This window comes from Microtus ochrogaster, chromosome 2 (genome assembly GCF_000317375.1).
Source record: "Microtus ochrogaster isolate Prairie Vole_2 chromosome 2, MicOch1.0, whole genome shotgun sequence".
In the NCBI taxonomy this organism is placed as follows: Eukaryota; Metazoa; Chordata; class Mammalia; order Rodentia; family Cricetidae; genus Microtus; species Microtus ochrogaster.
The window spans coordinates 70,353,034-70,372,941 of NC_022010.1; the positions used below are offsets into that span (position 1 = coordinate 70,353,034).

Sequence of the window (19,908 nt, forward strand, 5' to 3'; positions counted from 1 at the left end):
TGCAGGATGAGAACCGAGGCTCACACAGTGAGTGTGCAGGCCTCCACTTCCTGAGTGGGATTAATGGTGTGTACTACCATGCCCAGCTTATTCCTTTTTTTAAGAATCCAGTAACGCTGATTTTTATTTATAATTAGCGTGTGATGTGTGAGTATATGATCGTGTGTGATATGTATGTGTGAGAGTAAACTGTGTGCCACAGCACATGTGTGGAGCTCAGAGGACAACCTCGTGTGGGTCTGGAGGATCAGACTCAGGTCACCATGTCAGAAAGGCAGGCGCTTCTGCCCACTGAGTCGTCTCACCAACACCAGTGGGGTTGCTACCTACAGCATGCGTGAGAGAGTTACCCACAGGAACACAGGTAACTTGTATCACAGAAGAGAAACCTCCTCAGGGAGGGGCAGAGCACCACACGCTTAGGGTCTCCTGCGTATCTTCCTCCCCCACACCACGAAATGCTAGTGGGCCCCAGAGTCTCATGGGGTCCATCACAGCTGCTCTGACTTCAAGGCAGCAAGGGCCATGACAGGTACTCTACCAGCACCTCTGGAGCGGATGGAACGTTCTGCGTGTACCTGTCCATCAGAGCATCTCAGACGCCAGTGCCGCCAAGCACCGATGAGCGTGTGTCTGAAGGCCTGGACGGTTCTGAGGCACACAAACAGTAACAGATAATCACAGACCAGCTCTCGTGCCTGGAGCCTTCTGAGACAGAGCTGTGAAAACTGACACAGTCAGTGTTTGGGGGGTGATACGTTCAATAAGATAACTCTTGAAAGCACACTGACAGCTCACACTGGAGTGCCCAGGCCTCAGGGGACTCCTTGGACACTCAGGTGAAGGCCGAGTCAATCATCAGGATTCAGTTTCGTCAAGAATGAGCTTCCAGCAAAGGCTGAAACCACTCACCCTCCTCTGTTCTGTATAAAAAGGAAAACATCAGTTTCTGCGAGAAAGGGTCTCAGGCAAAGGTGGCCGCTAGCTCAGTTTGTAGCTGAGGCTCCTGAACTGCTGGTTTTCCAGTTTCCACTTCTCAAATGCTGAAAATTATAAGCATGTGCCATAATATTTACCTTGAGGAGAGACCTCTGCCTCTCATTTGAACTGTGGATCCTACTAAGCATTTTTAATGACTTTTGTATCTGTTTCTATACATAAACATTTTCCTTTCATTGTTTACTGGGACAAGGTCTGGCTACATAGCCCTGACTGGAACTCACTGTGTAGATCTAGCTGGCCTCAAACTAGATCTTGCAGCAACATTACTCTTCTGAGTGCGGGGAATGCAGGCATGTGTTACCATGCCTGGCTTACGGGGACAAAGGAGATGGGAAGCCAGAGACAGAATCAGCACAGCACTCAAACGACACACTCAAGAGGTGACTGACCTTGGTGGTTTTAAAGTAAACGGAGGAGGATCCTTTTGTGGCTCCCAGGAGATCCACGGGTCTCTTCTGAGTTTCCTCCTTTCTGAGAACATTCCAGATAAGGGCCATGGTATTCACAATTCGAGGCAGCTCTTCCAGAATGGCGTTCTTGGCATTTCTCAAGTTGATTGGGTCACTGATGGCAGCAGTCTGAAAGTTCAGATGTGGTGTGAGAGGGGCACCAACCAAGCTCCCTCTCACCACTACCCATGAGGTAGCCTGGAAGTGACATCTGTCCCTGCATGTGCCAAGTCACAGCTGACATGCAATGCTGCAAATTATAAACTTTTTTTTGACAGGGTCTCTCTACATTTATGTAGCCCTAGCTGTCCTAGAACTCACTACATAGACCAGGCTGGCCTTGAACTCAGACTTCCACCAGCCTCTACCTCTGGAGTGCTGGGATTAAAGGTGTGGCCACTATAACTGGCTTAGACTTTCAAATCAATCAACAGTAAGTGTATTTTAATATTGTGTTTTGTTTTGTGCTTTAAAGAGAGGGTCTCATGTAGTCCAGACTGGTCTCCAACTTGCTACTTAGCCAAAGATGTCCCTGAACTCCTGATCCCCTTGCCTCCACAAGTGCTGGTAGCACTGTAGGCAAGCACCACCAGGCCCAGCTTTTGTCCTAAGACTTAGCTAGACAGAGAAGGGCAGCCTCCTGAGAGGCCACAAGCACAGTGTCACCACATCAGGAGGTAAACAAACAAACAAACAACAACCAAACACTCAGACTAAGGTGAGTGCAGGACAAGGGAGATGGTTCAGTAAGGACAGAGTTCACTGTACATGCACGAGGACCTGAGTTCAAATCCAGAGCATCTACACAAAAAGTTGGACATAGCTGTATACGCCTGTAACTTCAGTATTGGGAAGGAAAACCCAGCAGATCCTGGGGGCTCACCAGTCAGCTGACCGGTTAGCCAAAGCAGACAGCTCTGTTTCAGTGAGAGATCCTGTCTTAAGGCAAAAAAGCAGAGAGCAATAAAGGAAGACATCCAAGTCTTCCTCTGGCCTCCATATGCTATGCACGAACACAGGGTTATGAATCTGCCATGGAGGCAGGCAACACACACACACACACAAACACACACACACACAGAGCAATATAAGCCTAAAATCAAACAATCTGCTTTGTATTTTATCCCCATTACCAGCTGATGGAACAATGGGCAACAGCTGAAGGAACTCACCCTTATTTGTTTCCTGTGCACATATACCTATGTGCATGTCCACATTTGCATACTTGCATACATTTGCATAATACACTCAAACTCATACATATTCACACTCAATTTGCATATCTTCTTTACATTTATAAGATGTTTGTATCATTCATTACTTTTTTTTCCAAATTGATAGCAGTTCTTTATTGGGATGGTAATGGAGCAACACATTTCATATAATATTTATTCATCTTGTTTTAGGTTATAGTGTTATGGAATATATTTCTTATTTAATGCCTCTGAGGAATTATTCTTCATGGTTAAGAAACAAATCTAAAAGATATATTTTTGGTACCTTGCACTTTCATTCCTAGAGATTTGCCCTTATGTGAGAGACCATTTATTACTATTATATGCTTGACACAGTCACAACCCAGTAAAGACAAACAATACAAGCAATTTTCCTCAAACTCAGGGGAAAGAAAATGTACCTTTTTGTGTTGGGTGGGCTGTTCCAAAAGACAGAAATGGCTAATGGTTGTCAGACCTTCCAGAAGCGTGAGTGGGTAATCCGGAGAAATGTTTTCCCTCTTCGCAGTTGTGCTATGGCGAAGAAATGAGAAACTGTTCAGTAAAATAACCGGGAGGAGATGACAAGACTCTTAGTCAGAGGACCTGAGCTTGATTCCTGGAACCCACTTAGAAGGAAAGAACTGACTCCTAAGTTGCCCTTTGAAGCTCACGCACGCACATGCACACATGCATGCACACATACCTGTACACATATGCATGCAAACACAAATAGCTGGTCAATAAATATTAGAAACTCTGAATTGTGAAAGGTGTAGCTCTTCATGTCGATGGCTTCTGCAGGGGTGGGGAAGGACTGGGTTTTCTTTAAGAGCTGCCGCTGGAACTTTGACCGGGTTCCAGTGAGTGTATTGGGCAACACAAATTAGACTTGGTATTCTTCTTCTCCTTTTCTTTGAGTGAGGTCACAAAGGGGTGCAGGTAGACGGTAGGGAGGTGTGGGGGATGGGTAGATGGACTGGGAAGAGAGGGAAGTAAGTGTGATCAGGGTGTAATATGTGAAACCCCAAAATAATAAATAAAAATAGTCATGCTGGGGGAAAATGAGACGCTGGGCTTGAGAATTTAAAAGATCATGAAGCCATGATGGTTTTCAGTCCAACACTTAAACACAGAAAGTAGAGAGAAGTCACTGTGCTGTGCTTGGTGAAATAAAATGTTCCCCAAATGAAATGTATAGGCATCTTTGATCTTATCGAGAAATGGTCTAAGGTGTTTTAGACTTACTCTGAAGGTGGTTCTGGTTTGGTTTATTTCTGCTTTGTAAAACTAACAGACTCAACTGACTATCAACTCTGAGATGGGCTGGGTAGCTGTGTGGGGTTTATTTAATTTCACTCTGATGCAGGATTATCGTGTAGCGCAGAAAGCCCCACATAGCCAAAGATGGCCCCGAGAACTGGCTTTACGCAGTGCTGGGACTGAACCCACGGGTTTATAAAGGCTGCCAGGTAAGCACGCTACCAGACTATGTGGGGTTAAATCCAAAGGGTCCAAACATATATACTCCTGTTGACAACCACCAGTCTTCTCAGGGGGTTGGATTGGTTTTCAGTTGGTAATGCTGGCAAAACAAACATTCCCTACAAAACCTGTCATTAAGAGCATCAAGTTCAGCATACCCGACGGACAGCTTGACAGACTCGCTTTCGTACTGCTTGACCAGCTCGTCCAAATTTTTGCAAATCTGGATAACAAAGGGTGTCACCGTCCAGCCCAGAGACTTTCCAAAGTATGGTAAGGAATGTGTGACCAGGCTCACCCAGGCGGGGTGCATGCCATAGCCATAGGCGGGCTGCAGACCCCGCACCACGGCTGAGACCAGCAGACCCTGGGAGGTGAGGGGGTGGGGCTGCACGTACTGCATGGCGCCGATGGCCTGCTGAAAGTTAAGGGCCCTCTGCCACTCTCGGGACAGGGCTGGCTGACTCTGAGCGTCCTCCTGCCCCTGGCCCAGGTGGTGCTCCAGGACGATGAGTGCCTGCAGGAGCTTGAGCAGCTCAATCTGCAGTGGGTGCTCGCTCCAGATCTGGTCCTGCCCCAGGTTGATGAGGCTCTCCTCAAAGAGGCTGTCCTCCACCAGGGCCCTGCCTCGGTCAGCGGTGGCCAGGCCATAGCGCTTCTGGCTAGTGTACATGGAGGCCGACAGCGAGAGCAGGACGAACTCCTGGACCTTGCATCTCTGCAGCAGGCTATGGATAAACTCCACGTTCTTCCCTTCCGAGGACTTGGCCACTGAGACCAGCTGCGTCGTTATCCTAATCAGAACCTCCACACTCTTGACCTGCACGTCACGGTTGCCGAGGATGTCCCTGTGGCAGACCTTCAGGTGGCATGGGTAGTAGGACCGCAGGAAGCTCAGGCAGAGATAGGTGAGGAGCTCAATCAGCAGGGAGTGGGGGCACACATTGGGGGCTTGGGTCTGCAGCTTGCCATAAAAACTCTGGCCAACGAGAGCCTCCTGGTGGCGGGCCAGGAGGTTGGAGATGAGATTGAGGTGTGCAGTGGAGCTGGTGTCTATGCCGGTCCTGGACACAGCCTCAATGAACTCCTTGGGGTTGGTCTTGAGCACAGCCTCCAGCACAGAGAAGGCATAGAGGACCCTCTGGGAGTCGTAGGGCTGCAAGTAGAGCAAGATGTGTTTGAACAAGGCCTCGAGGGTCTCCTGCTTCTCTCTCTGCTGCTTCAACAGCCTCGAAGTGGTGATGGCTTGGAGCTCCACGTCAGCCTCCTCGTCGCTGGAAAGCGACTCAGAAGCCTGCGTCTTGTCCGAGTCTGCTCGTGCTAGGCTTAGCTTGGCGTTGGACTTGGCGCTCTCTGGCTGGAAGGCTGCCAGCAGGCCTGCTCGCTTCGAGTACACCCTGCTGCCAATGGGTATGGGTGCACAGCAGTTCTCCTCGTGGCTCAGGTCACGCAGGTCATGGGAGGGAGACGAGAACGGGGATGTGCTCTCACTGTCAGTGTGGCCAGAGCTCGTGTCTGCAGACTCCGTGTGCTCGCTGCTGTCCGGGCCACCAGAGGCCATCCTGTCTGGAAGGTCCATGTAGTAGGGCAGGTCTTCCTCACTCAGGTCGCTCCTCGGTGGGCATCTCTCAGGTTCCTTCTCGACTTCAGCCCAGATGGCTTCACGATCCACTGTGGTGAACTGGCCTAGAGGCAGGCGCTCCTCGGAGGCAGCTTCTTGCAGCTCAGACACCCCACACGCCTCTTTGAATGGGGGCTTCTTCCTGTTAAGCCAGCGATGTACGTCCTCTGGAGATCACAAATGACAAAGGACTTTAGACCAACATGGCTAGGGATGACAATTTAGCTACGAGGGGACAATGAGCTTAAACAGACAATGAGCACTGGAACTACACCCGAGCCTAGATTACATCATGGGTAAAACACAGACACAGCAGCACAGATAGGTTTAGCTCAGAGGGAAGAGTGCCGCCCAGCACCACACAAAGCCGGGTGCCGGCACACACAGGCACATCGGCTCTTTAGAACATTCAGGAGGCCGTCAGATTTAGTTCCACTGTCAAGGGTTTGTTATAGCAACTTTTGGGTTTGTTTTTGTTTCGTGACAAAGTCTTGCTTGTCCTCAGTAAGGTACTTTGAGGGCCGGGGCCTGCACGGGGAGCCACTGTATCTGCTGCACACATCAGTTCTGTCTTTATTCTAAACTTGGGAGAAGGCACTTGCATTCCACAGACACATGGGCGTATTTCAAAGCTGTGAGGGCAGGGCAGGCATTAAAGGTGTGAAGACAGGAAGGCGAGCACAAGACACACAGCACGGGTACAGGACTGTGACAGAGGCTGCTGGACTGTTAGAGCGTGTATCTGCAAGCATGGATATGAGGCACGTACAGGACAAAGGGAGGACTCAGCTGCAGAACAGCTGGAACACAGGAGCTGTGAAAGAGCGGGGGGGGGGGGGCATCGGCAACCCGCCAACGCCCCAGTTCATCAGCTGGCATTGTCGGTAATGCCTTTACTTCTGAATTTTTGTGGGGTATTTTAATTTTCTTTTTTGAGCACACATGAGCGTGCGCGCGTGTGTGTTTGTATGTGTGTGTGTGTGAGAGAGAGAGAGAGAGAGGGGAGAGAGAGAGAGAGAGAGAGCAAGCATATGGTGTGTGTGTGTGTGTGTGTGTGTGTGTGTGTGTGTGAGAGAGAGAGAGAGAGAGGGGAGAGAGAGAGATGTTTGTGTGTGTGCGTATGTATGTACGCTCAGATGCATGTGGGCACATCTGTGTGGGCATGTGTGGAAGCCTGAGGCTAATGTCTAGGGGCTTCCTCTACTGATCTCCATCTTAAAGCAGGGTCTCTCAGGTGAAGTCAGAGCTCTCAGACACAGCTAGGCAGCTTGCTCTGTGGAGCGCAGGCACAGCGGGGTGGACGGTGGACTTCTGCATTAGCAGGGAGCAGGCTACAGCACCAGGCAGTGCTGATGGGAAGTGGTGAGGCAGCGCAGAGATGAGTCCAAAGAAGCAGAGCAGGGGAGCTCTAAATAGCAGGAAGTAGAACGGGGGTTGGCGGCAGAAAGTGTGTTGCCACTAAGCCGAGGACCTGAGCTTGATCCTTGGGATTTGCCTGGTGAAAAGGAAAGAATTCCTGCAAGCCGACCTCTGACCTCTACACATGTATCATGGCATGCATTTGTCCATACACGTGTGTGGCACACGCACACACACATATACACACACAATACATGTAAAACAAAAGACAAAAGAAATACTAAAGCGTAGGGCTGGTGGGCAATTGGTTTCTATTTCTCTAAGTGCCCTTTCTTAGTAAGTGGAATCAATCAGTCTCCTTCCGAGGAGGCAGTCACCTTTCCCCCTAAGGACCATCAGCAGTTACAGGTTCAGGGAGGAACCTTGCACAGGGGAGGTCACCTTTCCCCCTAAGGTCCATCAGCAGTTACAGGTTCAGGGAGGAACCTTGCACAAGGGAGGTCACCTTTCCCCCTAAGGTCCATCAGCAGTTACAGATTCAGGGAAGAGCTTGTACAGGTACAGGGGAGGCCACTTGATTTTCCTCCACTTACCTCAGGATGGTGCTGTCTCTTTCTGAAAGATTAGCAGATTCCACACAAACTGACATTTTTAGTCACCCCAAACTATCCTAGATTTGGGGTTGCAGATCTACTCGGAGCACCTCGCGGCAACCTCATTTAACAATGGCGCTCACACGCAGGCCCCACACCTCTGCTAGACAAGGGAGGAGGCTTAGCTTTCTATATGCTGGCAAGGATGTTCTATCTGTGCTAGAGACACATGGATTGTTTTCTCTGGTGAGAAAATCAGGAATCCCAGTGCTTTCTAAGTAATTTGAAAAGTATCGCAATGAAAAATAACAAGCATGAGTTGTGACAGGATGGAATGGGGCTCTTTAAATGCATACATATATCATGAAATAGTTAAATAAAACATCCACATATCTCACTTCGCCGTTTCTTTTATGGTGAGAACATTCAGGATCTGCTTCCACAGAGGTGAAGCAAGAGCAGAGGCAGCTGCCAGAGGCTGAGTTGGGAAGCCAGAGGGTGTGAAGGCTGCTGCCCTCTGGTAGCAGCAAGGTGACCATAGCTAATAGTAACACGGCATATTTCAAATACTTCAGTGAAAACAGCAGTCCACACCTACCAGTTCAAAGTGCTAGATCCCGTGGTGCTTAAATGTTCAGCGTCTCCACAAACTTACAAGGGACGGTCACCCCGTGTAGGTAGAGCAGGCCTAGGCCTGCTGCTGCTGGCCTCCCTCCCCGGGGCTCTGCAGCTGCTCACCGGCTGAGTTCTCCCGCTTGAGGCAGTGGATGGAGGTCCTCTGGGTTTTGGGCTGGAGCAGCAGCAGCAGCATGGGCTCAAGGATGCGGGCCACATCCCCGAGGGAGAGCGCACGCACCAGCCAGCCCTGGGCTGCTGCACTGATGGCACCATCTGTACAAGCCAGGCTGTCCAGGACGACAAACAAGGACCTACAAGAGACGCCACTGAGCCCCTACTCTGCTGCCCCTGCGTGCCAGGCACTGAACGCAGACACAGACACCTCGGGAGCATCGTCATGGCCTTACAGACCAAGGAAACGATAGGCTGTGTGCCCAGCTGCGTATTGTGCCTTTAGAGTCACAGTGAACACATGGCCCAGACAAAGCAGAGTGGAATACACCAAAGAATACGGCATCCTAAGCGTGAAGTGGCCCCTTAGTCGGGAGACCATCCCTATCCTGGGGGATGTCTTCTGGTCAGGGTGAGCTACTGAGGCAGGGTGGGCTCTTCATCCCTGCCACGTGGAAATCTTCAGAAGTGTCTTACACTTCTGGGCCACATGAAATGACAGGACTGCGGACACAGTGCTCTGTGCAGCACGGAATGAGGTCAAGCACGGGGCCACAGCTCCAACGCGTGTCCTGCTGCCAGTTTCACCTGTCTCTCCCTCCCGAGCCCACACAAGACTTGGCTGAGAATGGCAGATCACAATGAAGAACCACCTCACCTGTCAAAGGAGCGATTGTGGGACGTCACACGACTGCCCTGGATCTCCCGTGTCAGATGCCAGATCACAGAAAATCGAAACAGAGCTTCCAGCCTTGTTCCCTTGATCAGGAGATAAACGGGAGGAACTTGGTCTCATCCTAGATCTTTATGAATCACTATAAGGCTTTTATTTATTTGTAGTACTGGGGGTTGAGCCTTGGGGTGCTCCAAGCAATTTTCTACCTAGCCCTCTTAACACTTTTGTTTTGATTCTGACATAGGGACTGTCTCAGTTGTGCAGGCTGGCCTTGAACCTGGACTCCTCCTGTCCCAGCCCCCCCTGAAGGGAGCATTGGCCTGTCACAGCAGGCTCAACTCCAACATCCATTTAAACAATGAATACAGGGCCAAAGAGATGGGCCATAGGGTAAAAAGGACTTGCTACCAAACCTGGTTGACTTGAGTTCAGTATTGGGGACCCACAAGGGTAGGAGAAAACTGACTCTGCCAAGTTGTCCCTGTGACATAGACACACTCTTACACAAATACATGTAAAAATATTTACATAACAAATGGAGTCACCAGAGCAGGAAGCAATTCCAGCCAAGACACAATGCTCTCACCAGAGTCCTGACCAGAAAGGAAAAGCCTGCATCCGCTCACTTCTCTTGCCCCCTCTGCAGAGCCCAGACTGTCCTAGAACTCACAGAGATGCTCCTGCCTCTGCCTCGCAAGTGCTGGGATTAAAAGGCATGCGCCATCTCTCCTGGCTTTAGAGGTATGTTTATTGAAATTCGTGTTTAAGTTGGCACTAGGGACTGGAGAGATGGCTCAGCAGTTAAGAGCACTTGTAGAAGACCCAGGTTCATTTCCTGGCACCTTCATGGTGCTCATGACTGGCTGCGACTCCAGTTCAAGGGTATGAGTGCCCTGTACCAGCCTCCAGGGGCACCAGGCACATATAGAGTGCATATATGTACATGCATACAAGCAAAAACATACACATACAATAAAATTAAATAAATCTTTAAAAAGGGATTTGGCATCATAGTGTCCAGAATCACACCCAAGTCCTATGGTCCAAGGAAAACACAGAATTCAGTTTCCTTGTATACCCTGGAAACGTCAGGCCCATGGACCTTAAAAAACAAGGACAACCAATTGGCAGAAAGTTCTCAGAAGGCTGATAACTCTCTACAACTATGCTTACAAACGGCTCCAAAGGCTGCAAGTCCCAACTTTCTGGGAGTCGGGGCAAGTTTCCGTGGTGAGCCTCAATATGGACACAACTGCATTTTTCAGGACCCTAAAAGGAATGGCTATAGCTCCCTGACTCTTCCAGCTCTGGGCTTCCAGACCACCTCCGCTCATCAGGACACTCACTGCGCTCAGAAGAGACTTGGCCTGGGTGGGTACAGTCTGCTTTGGGCATGGCAAGTGGGACAGACTCAGCAGCCCGTTGGCCGTGGCACGGACGGACAGGTGCAAGGCTCACCTTGTCGGGGTCCAGCAGGGCGTGGCAGATGATGTCCTCACAGATGTTGGCCGTCGGAGCCAGGCAGTGCAGGCGGTAGAACAGCTCCACACAGGTGATGTGATGCTCTCGGGTCTCCTTGTTCAGCTGATTCCAGAGCACACGAGCCACCCTCTGAGGGAAAAGGAGTTAACACCCATGCCTAGAGTATAGGCCTCTGTTCACATTTGCTAAGTGAGGCTCTTGGGAGCCCACTGTCATGTCACCAAGGCACAGGACCAAGCAGAAACCCACGAGGAGGTGCCTGGCCAAGAGGCCCCGCTGCTCGCACCAGAGCTTGCTTGCAGAGAGAACACCTATGCCGAGAGAGGTTTCTGCCCCACCTGCTAAGGGACAGAAGCCACCAGGAGCTGGATGCAGAGACAGACCAGGCAGACCCAGGCCTCCCAACCCTCCATTGCCGCTGGACATTCACAGCCCTTATGCCAGTCTCCAGGGCAACATCCAATAAACAGGTCTGAGGAAAAGGCCCGCTAATCTACGCGCACGTATTCCTGGGGAGACACACCTGATAGAAGTCCGTTTTCTCCGCAATGACCTTCAGAATCCCAGGAGCAATGGGAGGGACCGTCACCATCTGTAACTTGCCAAAAAACGGGTTGTTGCCAGAGGTTTTGTAGCGCTTCATCTTGTCTTCAATGACGAGAGCGAGGGACTGGGAGTGGTTGATCACTTCCAGCAGGGTGGCGATGGCTATGTTCTGGAGGGCACAGTCATTCACACAGCAGCAGATGGTCATGAGGGACTTCAGCCAGGACGGGAAGCTGCAATCGTTGGCTCCTAGGACACCAGGTGGAGAACAGAAGCAAGCAGGTGAAGGCTCTCCATTCAGACACAACAGCACTCACTCCGCACAGTCACCTGGACAGCTGTGCACACATCTGTAGATGACCTTGACAAGGAGGCCTTCCTAGAGAGACTCAGGCTAAGACGAACCTCATCACGGTGGACCTGTGCTGTGATTAGACCTGACTTGTCCCAGGAGGCTTGTGTTGGAACACCCGTCCCCAGCTGGGGCGCTGCTCTGGAAAGTTTTCAAGCCTGCATGTTGGAGGCAGGTCAGCAGGAAGTGGCCTGTGACGGCCTGTTGTCTCTATTGTCTTTCTCCTGCTTCCAGATCCGCCAGGGTATACACAGCGGCCACCTCATGTTTCACCTCTGTAGGTGGGGCTGTCCCAGCTGCTGTCCCTTCCCTGTCTCCTGAAACCCTCAGTTAAAATAAACCTCTCTCCCTTAGGTTGCTCCTGCCAGGTAATTGGCCATGGCAGCAACAATAACATTAGCTAATCTATCCCAAACCCACTGTGCCTGGTGCCTTAAGACAGACTGGAGTGACACTGTGAGCCCAAGACTGCAGGCCACACCGCCAGCTCGGAAGACACGAAGGGCTGGACCCGCCTGCAGACATCGAGTGTGGGTCTGCTGCCATCTTGCTCTGGTCTCTGGAACTATGGGACAGGAAGTGTCTGCTAAGCCTCTCAGCTTTGTGATGGCAGTGATGGCAGACAGGATAACACCGGGTACCTTTCAGGAGATGTCCAGGTGGGCCAGACAGGTCTCAGACACAGACAAGCCAAGGAGTCAGAGCACACAGGACATCAGCAAGCTAACATTGATGCAGGTAGCAGGAACTAGAGGGCAAATGAGTGTGTCTGGGACGAATCCCCTAAGCAAAGGCTTGGTGTCGGTGTGCTTCTGAGCCACGAGTTTTCAGATTTGGGGATCTCTGCAGAGTTTACTGAGTGATCTTCCCTAATCTAAAATGACCCCAAACCATGTGTTATCATCTGACCAGGAGTTCTCCCCGTCCCCCTTCTTGGTGGACATGACTGCAGGAAGCTGGACATCACAGGATTCCTGACCACCCTCTCACCTGGAGCCTGGAAGAGCGTCTCACAGAGCTGCTCAGTCTCCTCTTCAGACAGGTAGACAGGGAAGGTGGCGCAGTCCAGCAGCAGGTGGCAGGCGGCAGCGAAGGCCTCCCTACAGTCCTCCTTGGAGCCCACCAACTCAATGACCACCTGGTCAATGTCCCATTCTGTCCCAGCTTTTCTCTGTGGGCTGCTGGGCACAGAGGACAGTGACTCTGAACTCTTCATCTTAAAGGGAGACCCGCGTGCTGTGAATAAGTCTGAAAGCATTTGTTTAAACTGGGGCACGGTGATGGGCTTGGGATCCCACGAGCCCTTCCTGCCGGAGTGGCTGATGCTTGGTGTCTGGCCCTTGTTGCTCTTCTCTGTGGGCTCCTCAGGTTTGCGCTCCTCCCCAGACACGGTCAGTGATGCTGCAAAAATGTTCTTGCTGGCGAAGTTGGCAATGAGCTCCTGAATGCAAAGAAATGTCCTCTGCATGCTCCCGTCTCTCTTCCAGATGTCGTCCCTCTCAGCAGACACCCGAGGCACCCTTAGGTGCTCAGAGAGCTCTGGGGAGGAGGCGCTGAGCCCGATGCCACTGTCTTCGGATTTCAGTGGGGGGAAGGCAGCCTCTTCATCGCCTGCGACTACAGCCTTTGTATCCAAAATGACATCACTGTTTTCTCCTTTTACTGGACTCTGAAACATAAGAAAAAGCTGTGTCCCACCCCCTTGGCTCTTCCACTCCGGATAAACCAGGATAAGGGCAGTAACCACGGTAATTTAGTTTCCAGACCTGAAGCTGTTTCTCTAGATGCTTGCCTTCCCTGCCCTACAGTATGACACCTCCCTTAACCCCCCAGTAATGGCCGGCCTGGAAGGACACTTATGGATCATCTGACATTCTCCAAACTCGCTGCTCACCTCTGGCAACAGTCAGCTGTGGGCTAAAATCAGGAGCTTTTTAATCTCCTTCCCACCCTTGTTCCAGTGAAAACGAAGACGGGGTGGCCACTCTGCCATGTGGGTCTGAGCTCTCCTCAGAGGCCCAGCATGCTGCTGCTGTCTACCTGTCCGTCTGCAGCACTACCAACTCATCTAAGAACTCTCACCCCTAAAGAGCAATCTGCCTCAGTATCCTCTTGAACCCCAAGCCTCTAACTGTTTAGTTTCAAAGGAGCAATCATGCCTTTTGGTTGCAGCCCACTGACAAAACTGTACCCTTCAAAAACACTGACATCCACCTACACGCTATAGGATGACGCTGACTGCACCTCCTCAATAGTGAGAACCAAGGGGAATCTAAACATCCTATCATGGGAAGCAGTTACAAGTCCACATCACAGAAGGCATGACGAAATTACAAAGGTCGATACTGCTGCACCAAACACACAAGGGTTTCCCCATGGTATAGTCTGGGAGAAATACAGACAAAATGACCACACGGAGCGGGTTATGATGAACTGCGTCCCCAGATAGGTGTTCAAGCCCTAACCTCCAGAGCCTGTAGTGGGGCCTTATGTGAGGAAAGGGTCTTAGCAGCTCCTAAGTGGGGGCATCTGGGTAGCCTAAATCCAAACAGGCTGTTGTCTTCATTAAAAGGGGGAATTTAGGCACAGACTGCACACACAGAACACCACATACATGTAAACACAGCGATGGGGTGGGGGTGGAGGGGGTAAAATTTTGACAAGCCTGAAGCACCACAGGTGGCCAACGAGCCCAGAGAAGCTTGTAAAGTGGTCTGGGGCAGATTTTCTATTTACTCTGGGAGAAAATAACCTGGAGCTCCAAACCGAGAAAAGTGATTTCTGTTATTTAAGCCACACTGCCAGTTCAGGGCATACTGGGTTTGCTTTTTACGCGTGTCAAGTCACATGCATACAAACTTGCAATGAAAGGGCCACCTGCAGTTCTTCCTAGCACTGTCTAGCCATGCCCAGTGGCGCTGGGGCATGGGAGTGGGTGAAATGAACTAACCCTTACAAATGTCCTCAGCACAGTGGCTGCACATCGTCCTGTCCACATTGCTATCCAAACCGTGCCCATTACCTCCCACTCCTCAGAGGCACATACCGAGTTCTCGCTGCTGGGCTCCATGTCTAGGTAGGAGGGAGGCATCTGGACTTTGCTCAGCACCTTGAAACATGTCTTCAAGGCGTGCGTGAGCTCAGCTAAGCTCAGGGCCTCCACCTCCTCAGCAAGAGGCTGCAGTAGGCAGCCAAGCACCTGTGGGAGGTACTGAGTCTGTACCTCCGAGTAGAGCTCCTGCAACACAGAAGGATAGGTCACTCACCCTCGCTGGCCACAGCAGGAAAGCAAGCGCCTCAGAACAGCAGCTTAGGGGGTTGGATTTTAGAATCTGGGTCTCCATTAACCCCAAGCCAAGGACGTCGTCCTTTTGGCAGCACCGCGTTCTCTCGGATAAAGTCCCGCAACTGTCACATGCGTCATTCACTAGTTAGCAAACTGTTCATCAGCCTACTACCAGGCCCAGAATTTACAGTCTCTCTAATTAAAACAGCAAAAATGAGCCTGCTGGTGGGGGTGCTCACCTTCAGTCCTAGCACTCAGGAGGCAGAGGCAGGTGGATCTCTGTGAGTTTGAGGCCAGCCTGGCCTACAAAGTGAGTTCTGGGACAACCAGGGCTACACAGAGAAACCCTGTCTTGAAAAATCAAAACAAACAAAAATGCAGCAAAACCAGAAAGCCTGGGAGCACAGGTAAGGCAAGTGTGTGCTCAGCAGGCAGGAGGCCCGGGATTGCTCCCGTCGTGACAAAAACCATGAGATTCTATCGGTACACCCTGACAAGACAGCAGAGATGGCACTGTGTACGTGGGGAGCATTGAGCACACCTACCAAGGGGATCACATCCAGCAGGAACACCAGGAGGGTGCAGAGCTCCGAGACGGTGGGGGGAGGGCCGATGGCCGCCGGCTGCTTCACTGGTCTAGGCCAAGCACAGGACAGAAGGTTAGTCCTCTCTCCCACAGTCACTGCATACAACTTTTCTTTCTGTTTAGTTTTTAAGGGTTTTTGTTTGTTTGTTTGTTTATTGAGTCAGGGTCTCTCTATGTAGCACTGAGATTGGCCTGCCTCTGCCTCCTGGGATTAAAGGTTGGTTTTGTTTCTGAAACAAGACCTCACTAGAGTAGCCCTGGCTAGCTCCAAAGGCATTGGCATTGCAGGTTTGACCAGCTCAATTGCAAATATCTTACGGTTTCCAGCACAGTGGAAGACAGCTTTTGTGGGCTCACACCTCGGTTCTGGTGACAGCCCGCCTCATGTGGAGATGCCCTAGAGAGAGCGCTGCTTGAACGTCTCTGGGACAAACTGCTTCCGACTTAATCAGATTTGTCCAGGCGTGGACTTATCATCCAGGAGACAAACAGCGATGTCACCATGTATGGCTGCAAGTCCCTAGTACCAAACCAAAGACTCGTTTCCAGGGCAACAGGAACTGGCCTATGTTACATAACATGAGTCAGGCTGTTTTTTTCTGTTTGTTTTTGAAACAAGGTCTCACTACATAACCTTGCTGACATGGAACTTGGCATGTAGGTCAGGCTGGCCTTGAACTCACAGAAATCCTCCTGAGTGCTGGGGTCAAGTGTGTATGTCATCACACCCACCTTTGTTTTACTTTTGAGGTCCCCTGAGAGACCCCTATGAGATGTCTTCTGGGAAAGCACAGGGTAAGCCATCTGGACCTGGTTCTGGGGTTCCTGCAGAACCCTATTCTGGCAGGTACTGATCTACTGTGCTAGACAGGACCTTTTATGTCTCTGGCCGCTTCCTCACAGATCCACAGTATGAGAACAAAATGCCTACATTTCTTGAGGCTGCCCAAAGAATTCACCTCAGGCTTTGTAGCCACAGGACACACGTGGCCAAAGTTTACATGGGAAGTTCCCTTCACAGTTCCAGGCCCTGAAGAATGGGTTGGACTCATGAGCCCACGCAGCATTCACCGCTGGATGAATAGGGGCACAGAGCTCACCATAATAGCCTTAAACATGACCACTTTGAACCCATCTCACACTAAGAAGACCGAAGAGTCCGTGTTCTGCACAGAGACATATGCCTATGCCCAGGGAAGAAGATGGGGCTTGCAGGGGAGGCTGCACTGATGAACAAGAGAACACGGGCAGAGGGCTTTCTGAAGTTAGGATTCCGTGAGTAACAGAGTGGCTGATGTGGGAGTGTCATATATCAATCTGTTGATTTCATTGGTTAAGTAATAAACAAACTGCTTGGGCTCATAGCTTAGAACATAGGTGGGTGGAGTAAACAGAACAGAAGGCTGGGAGGAAGAGGAAGTGAGCTCAGAGAGATGCCATGCTCCCACCTCCAGGGTGGACGCGAGAGCTCTGCTCTCTGAGACACACACGATGAAGCTCCGACCCAGGATGGACGTAGGCTAGAATCTTCCCGGTAAGGCCGGTGCTCACTAAAACCGGTGCTCACTAAAACCGGTGCTCACAGATTATTACAGATGGGTTGATCGGGATATCAGAATTAGCCAGTAAGGGCTAGAGCTAAAGGGCCAAGCAGTGTTTAAATTAATACAATCTGTGTGTTGTTATTTCGGGGCATAAGCTAGCAGGCGGCCGGTGACGCAGCCCCGCCACTCCTATTACTACAAGTAGCCCAGGATCCTGTGGCACAGACACAGTCTCCATCCTATTAGAGACCTACATGACTCCCAGCCCTGTGTCACTGGCCTCTGAAGCTCAGGAGAGACCACTGCGAGTCACTACTGGTGAGACCCTGGCCTCCATGCAGCCCCAGAACCATCACCGGCTCCTCCCCACACGGTGTCCTCAGAGGCCCACTCACTTAAAACACTTCTCGAAACACCGCGCCATGTAATCCCACAGGAAGTCCGTGCTGAGCGACGAGAACAGCAAATTGACCGTCTTCACGATCTCGGAGGCGTGTCTGTTTTCTTTGATTGTGCTGCAGAGGAGGGAAAGCAGTTAAGTGACTGATGGGATCCGAACTACAGGACGAGCGCTCAAGATGCCGCCCTGCCTCTGACAAACTCTGAACAGGACACAAATGCTGCTGTCTCAATTCTAGGAAAGCGTTTCCACAAGGCTTCCCTGAATAACAGCTTTTAAAACATTTTTCATCTCTCCTCTGACAGTTTCATACGTATGCACGATGCACCATGATAAAGCCTGTCCTGACCCCTCCTGTCCCTATCACTGCCTGCATGAGCAGGAGCAACGTGCCAACAGCCGCATCCCCCATGAGAATGACTCCCTGCCAAAGTGTTCTTACCGCTGGATCTCTTAGAAACAGATGTGAGAGTTATTGTGTGAAGAACACGACAGTCAGCACCGGTGCCCACCCCTACCCACCACCCAACTGTAGGTTCAGCAGGGAGACTTGGCTACCATTTTATAATTTATTATGATGCTGGATGTTAAACCCAGGGCCTTGGACACACTAGACAGGTCATCCCCAGGCCATCACAGTTTTAAATGTATATCTAAGGCTCAGCAAAGCCCTCTAGGGAACACTACAGGAATCCTTACATATGTACATGGAGATATGTGACCATTTGAAAACATGGAAGAAGTGGAAACCACCAGAAAAGTGTGTCAATCAGCAAGGGACTGACTGTTCCATCAGGATTTACTCAATGACAAGCTCCTGATAAGGAAGCTCGGACATCACATTCCAGAGGAAAAGAGTGGAGAGCAGGCCCAGCTGTACTCAGTGACACCACGCAGCTCCATCTATGGGCTGAGATGGGGTTGGTGTGTTTAAGCATACAGGAGGGTCTGAAAGCAGTGGAGACCTTTTTCCTCAAGGAGAGTAGGATTATGGAAGATAGTATTTCTGCTGTTTTTGGTAGCTTCAAATATCAGGGTATTCTACAATAAACATCTATTGCTTTCAAATAAAAAAATCCTTATTTTCTGAGAAAGGAAAAAAACCACCACAATAGACCCCTCAGGACATTTATAACAAATAAACCAGAAAAATAAGAGAATAAAATTTAGCACACACACTACTGATCCAGGCAGAAAGCAAGTGCTTAACAGTGAAGAGTAAAGAAGTGGCTGTGTTTATTAATTCATGTGAAGACAAGGTGTCAAATGGCCCAGGCTAGCCTTAAACTTAGTCTGTAGCTGAGGTTGACCTTGAACTGAAGGTTCAACTCCTGACCCTGCCTTCAGGGCCACGCCTTGGTCTCTCCTCCACCTCTGAGGACTGGCACGCCCCATTTCTGAACTTCCTCCCTCCCATCCTCTGAGTCCCCTTCCCCTGGGCCTCCCCACTTGTGCACTGTAGATCAAGTTGCCTTTGCTGAATGACATTCATGTTTAATCAGTAACACTCCCTGTTGTGGGTTAGGAGAGGACCAGACTAAGCTCTCCCACATTCCTAAAGAGGGACCGCCATAGTGCTCCAACCTGTGGCCTGCCCACCCTCTTAGCACTTGATGATTCACACTGAAGAACAGAGGAGGACCACGGAGGGGGACCACGGAGGGGGACCACGGAAGAGGGGACCGTGGAGGGGGACCACGGAGGGAGACCACGGAGGAAGGGGACCACGGAGGGGGACGATGGAGGGGGACCATGGAGGGGATGGGTGTGTAATGTGGAGGCTGTGTTCATACCTTGCTAGCAGATTTCCACTCTGAGTGTAGCTAAGTTTAAGGTCAGAGCCAAGGACATCGTGACAGTAAGAATAAAAGGCTCTGATGACTTCCAGAAATAAATTCTCAACCACTTGGGGTCCTGAAATAAGAGAAAACAGTTAGAAAAGTACTAATACCACAGTCAAATGTTTGTGAGTTTTGAGACATGGTCTCTAGCCCAGGCTAGCCTCGAACTCTCTACACAGCCAAAGATTATTGTGAACTTCTGGTCCTCCTGCCTCTACCTCCTGAGTGCAAGGAAAAACAGGCTTTTGCCACCATGCCTGGTTTGTGTGATAAGAGATTTGCTGTAGAAATTCCTACTGCCAGTAGCCTTTAAGTTACCTGCCCACTTCGACGTGGCCTCTTATACTATTTATGCCACTGTAAAGCGCATGTCTGGTCTCTTTTCTCGCTACAGGATTCGGTTGTTGTTCCCCGTTCCAGCAGAGGACTGTGATCTGTGAGTTTACCCCCGAATAAAAAACCCTATTATACTCAATTCTAGCATGTGGGATTTCTTTTAAGCGTCCTTCTTCAGAGACTGGGTGCTGTTTCCTGATGCTGGGCAGGCATTCTACCAACTGAGCTACACCCCAACCCTTATCCATCAAATTTTAAACCAATAAATACTAAGGCACACATAAAACACCCGGAATAACTTCGTATGCATAGGCCTTTACAGGTGTATAGGTATAACCAAGGGCTGT

At 50.5% G+C, this 19,908-nt stretch overlaps 1 protein-coding gene across 6 annotated transcripts in view; it reads right to left on the reverse strand.

Moving 5' to 3' along the window:
* Window positions 1-19,908, reverse strand: part of Dop1b (DOP1 leucine zipper like protein B) — a 110,492-nt gene that overhangs the window by 51,218 nt on the left and 39,366 nt on the right. For all 6 annotated transcript variants that reach the window (XR_003378215.1, XM_026786542.1, XM_026786532.1 and 3 more), the window contains 12 exons: window positions 19,178-19,298; window positions 17,380-17,499; window positions 15,400-15,490; window positions 14,615-14,806; window positions 12,559-13,237; window positions 11,194-11,465; window positions 10,647-10,799; window positions 9,171-9,271; window positions 8,462-8,652; window positions 4,309-5,938; window positions 3,088-3,199; window positions 1,392-1,580 (listed from right to left, as the gene is read on the reverse strand). Coding sequence is in view for 5 of the 6 variants with exons in the window: in XM_026786542.1 (XP_026642343.1) it covers window positions 1,392-1,580; window positions 3,088-3,199; window positions 4,309-5,938; window positions 8,462-8,652; window positions 9,171-9,271; window positions 10,647-10,799; window positions 11,194-11,465; window positions 12,559-13,237; window positions 14,615-14,806; window positions 15,400-15,490; window positions 17,380-17,499; window positions 19,178-19,298 (3,851 nt within the window). In the remaining variant the exon portion in view is untranslated. The remainder of the gene's footprint in view (window positions 1-1,391; window positions 1,581-3,087; window positions 3,200-4,308; window positions 5,939-8,461; window positions 8,653-9,170; window positions 9,272-10,646; window positions 10,800-11,193; window positions 11,466-12,558; window positions 13,238-14,614; window positions 14,807-15,399; window positions 15,491-17,379; window positions 17,500-19,177; window positions 19,299-19,908) is intronic.